At 38.4% G+C, this 2,624-nt stretch overlaps 2 protein-coding genes across 4 annotated transcripts in view; one reads left to right on the forward strand and one right to left on the reverse strand.

Annotated features, from left to right (window-relative positions):
• The window catches only part of LOC106805001 (TOX high mobility group box family member 4-like), a 111,611-nt gene extending 109,599 nt beyond the window's left edge, over nt 1-2,012 (reverse strand). Inside the window, exon 1 of one of the 2 annotated variants that reach the window (XM_014806453.1) lies at nt 1,937-2,012. In XM_014806453.1, coding sequence (XP_014661939.1) covers nt 1,937-2,005 — 69 coding nt within the window. In that variant the 5' untranslated portion in view covers nt 2,006-2,012. The remainder of the gene's footprint in view (nt 1-1,936) is intronic. The other variant, XM_014806458.1, reaches the window with a different exon arrangement.
• A 109-nt stretch (nt 2,013-2,121) lies between these two features.
• LOC106805014 (transforming growth factor beta regulator 1-like) overlaps nt 2,122-2,624 on the forward strand; it is an 11,244-nt gene continuing 10,741 nt past the window's right edge. For both annotated transcript variants that reach the window (XM_014806479.1, XM_014806480.1), the window contains exon 1: nt 2,122-2,360. In XM_014806479.1, coding sequence (XP_014661965.1) covers nt 2,305-2,360 — 56 coding nt within the window. In that variant the 5' untranslated portion in view covers nt 2,122-2,304. The remainder of the gene's footprint in view (nt 2,361-2,624) is intronic.

The following is a 2,624-nucleotide window of genomic DNA, read 5'->3' on the forward strand; positions in this document are numbered from 1 at the left end:
TGCAAAGACGTATTTAAATGAAAGTGTCAATGACACTGTAGCTCACGACAAAAAAGGACACAAATGAGTGAGTAAGAAGAAGCAACCACCGACGTACATTATAGAAATGAAGAGTATATATGGGAGAACTCCCATTATATACTCTTGATAATTATATGTGTAATTTTTTATGTGAAAATAATAAATAATATTATATAGAAATTATAAATAATTTATAAACAAAAATGAATCACAATTTGTGACGGTAGATGGCGCTATACCCGCTTTGATGTTTCTTAATAGCATAAATCATTATATATATCATAATAATAATAATATAATAATAATAGTATAAATCATATATGTTCATAGCAGGAATTTTGCATTAAAGATATTGTCAATGAAATCTTGTAAAACGAACCAGACGAGTGTGACACCACAGACTGTTTGTTATCTGTGTGTCTATATAATATGCTATATAATTGCCAAACCCTACCTAATTTGCATAATTTTTTTTTAAATATCAAAACCCTTAGCCCTTACTCATTCACATACCAAAAATGAGCAAAATCCGTTGAACCTGAACTGACTAATGGCAATTCCCATTTTTGGTAAAAAATTGCCGTGGCTCGAAAGAACGTCGACTGGCGTGCTCCAAAATAGGACGTTTAACATGGGAGCATAGCAGTAACAACTATACCCAAATTCAAACATGTGGGTCAAACGGTTCCCGAGTTATCATTGACCGTAGCCAAATGTTGTAACGTTTAAACAACGTGTTAGCGATGTGGTGTAGCCGCTGATTAGCTGACTGGCGAGTCGTGACTATTGACCAATCAGAGCACGCGAGACCTCATACACACTTCGGCCAATGCATACAGTCTAAAAATTGGAGCAGGTTGGATCGAATCGAAAATACGGTAAAAAATATCGAGGATCGGATCGAGGAAAGAGAATCGCGATCCGATTCGATTTTGGTTGATCGTTACAGCCCTAGTTGTTGTTATGGTTTATATAAAGATGTGCGCAGCTGAGTAATTTCCGCCACATTTCACTGCAGTTCAAAACTTAAAAAAGGGAACCAGATCGGGTTCGGGGTTTAGCTCCGTTCCCTAGCGGAGGCCACAATAACAGTGTTCCCCTGGCGGAAAAGGTCTGCGAGGTGGTAAATTTTGTGTGTGTGTGTTTGCGCGTTTCGAGGTCCTATCAAAGCGAGCACCACAGGTGTTCGCCCAGCTAGGGGGGTCCAGGGGCATGCTCCCCCAGGGAAATTTTTTGAAAAAATGGTGCAATTTGGTGCATTCTAAGCTACTGAACACATTGTATGAGACTTTAGTTCAATAAAGTGTAGTTTATTGATGGAAGAACAGTGATTTACATCAGCGCGGCGGTGTTTTGGACAAATTTCTATGTTGTGGCTGAGAATTTGAGCGAGGCGTCACCTCGCTCGTGTCAATGCAGGGGAAACACTGAAATAAGTTGTCAGTGGCAGTAGGCCTAGCATTGAAATTTGAAAACAAGACTGGACTAAAATAAAACCGTATCGTATGCTGAAGAATACACACTACTCTGTCACTAGTCATGCTTACCAAAAATGGGGAAAGCAGTCAACACAAGTGGAGCACTTTAATTTAGTTTGTGATGGCGTTATTACTTTGTGGTAACAGTACTCAGTAGTTCTATTAATATTTATTTAATTTTAACTAGAATGTAGGCCCTAGGCCTTGTAAGTTGTAGTTGAACTTGTAGTTGTAGTTGTAGGACCTAATTTGTAAATTGTACCTACTACTTAGTACTACTACTACTACTAGTACTACTAGTACTACTAGCATTAGCATGTAGGCCTATTGCCGTATTGGTACTAGATGGGTTCGACGAAATACACTAAGAAACGCTAGGAGCGAAAGGGTTATTTTTAATCATTATTGTTATATAATTTTATATGGCGTATACTTACATTATTTGACGCGTAGCTATGATCCATTTTCAACTGAATTCGTAAAACAGCGGAAGAACATTTACACATTTACCGGCATGGGGCATGTTGCGCCATCTACAAACTATTAGTTCACGTTAGCAGAACAGCACGTTAGATGACAGCACTTGACTATGCAATCTGAAAACGGCGCTAAGATGGTAACTCTCATAGATTTCTGAGTCACTGAGTTTACCTAGCTATTCTCATAGTATAGGCTATATAATAATTAATATCATATAATATAATTCATTTTGGAAACTGTAAATCCCTAAAACTGCGAAGATACATACCGGTATCTTGTTGCCACAAAGAGATCGCAAGGTTTTACGAGAAATTGGCAGGTGACAATGTCAATGTCTGACGGAGTTACATTGACAACAACAAATAGTCCAACATATCAGAGGTATACTATTAACTAATACTAGTAATAGTAATACTATTAATAACGTGTTGCAGGAAGACTTAACTGATAGTGATATAAATCTGAAGATAATTTTATAGACATTGTCCAGGGTCCTTTTCAGTCTTAAATTTAATGTCCGCTCGTCCGTCCATCCGTCTGCGCCTCGCTCCTGTCTCTCCTCTCTCTCTGTGTGTGTGTGTGTGTGTGTGTGTGTGTGTGTGTGTGTGTGTGTGTGTGTGTGTGTGTGTGTGTGTGTGTGTGTGT

This window comes from Priapulus caudatus, unplaced genomic scaffold (genome assembly GCF_000485595.1).
Source record: "Priapulus caudatus unplaced genomic scaffold, Priapulus_caudatus-5.0.1 Scaffold96, whole genome shotgun sequence".
NCBI classification, from domain to species: Eukaryota; Metazoa; Priapulida; class Priapulimorpha; order Priapulimorphida; family Priapulidae; genus Priapulus; species Priapulus caudatus.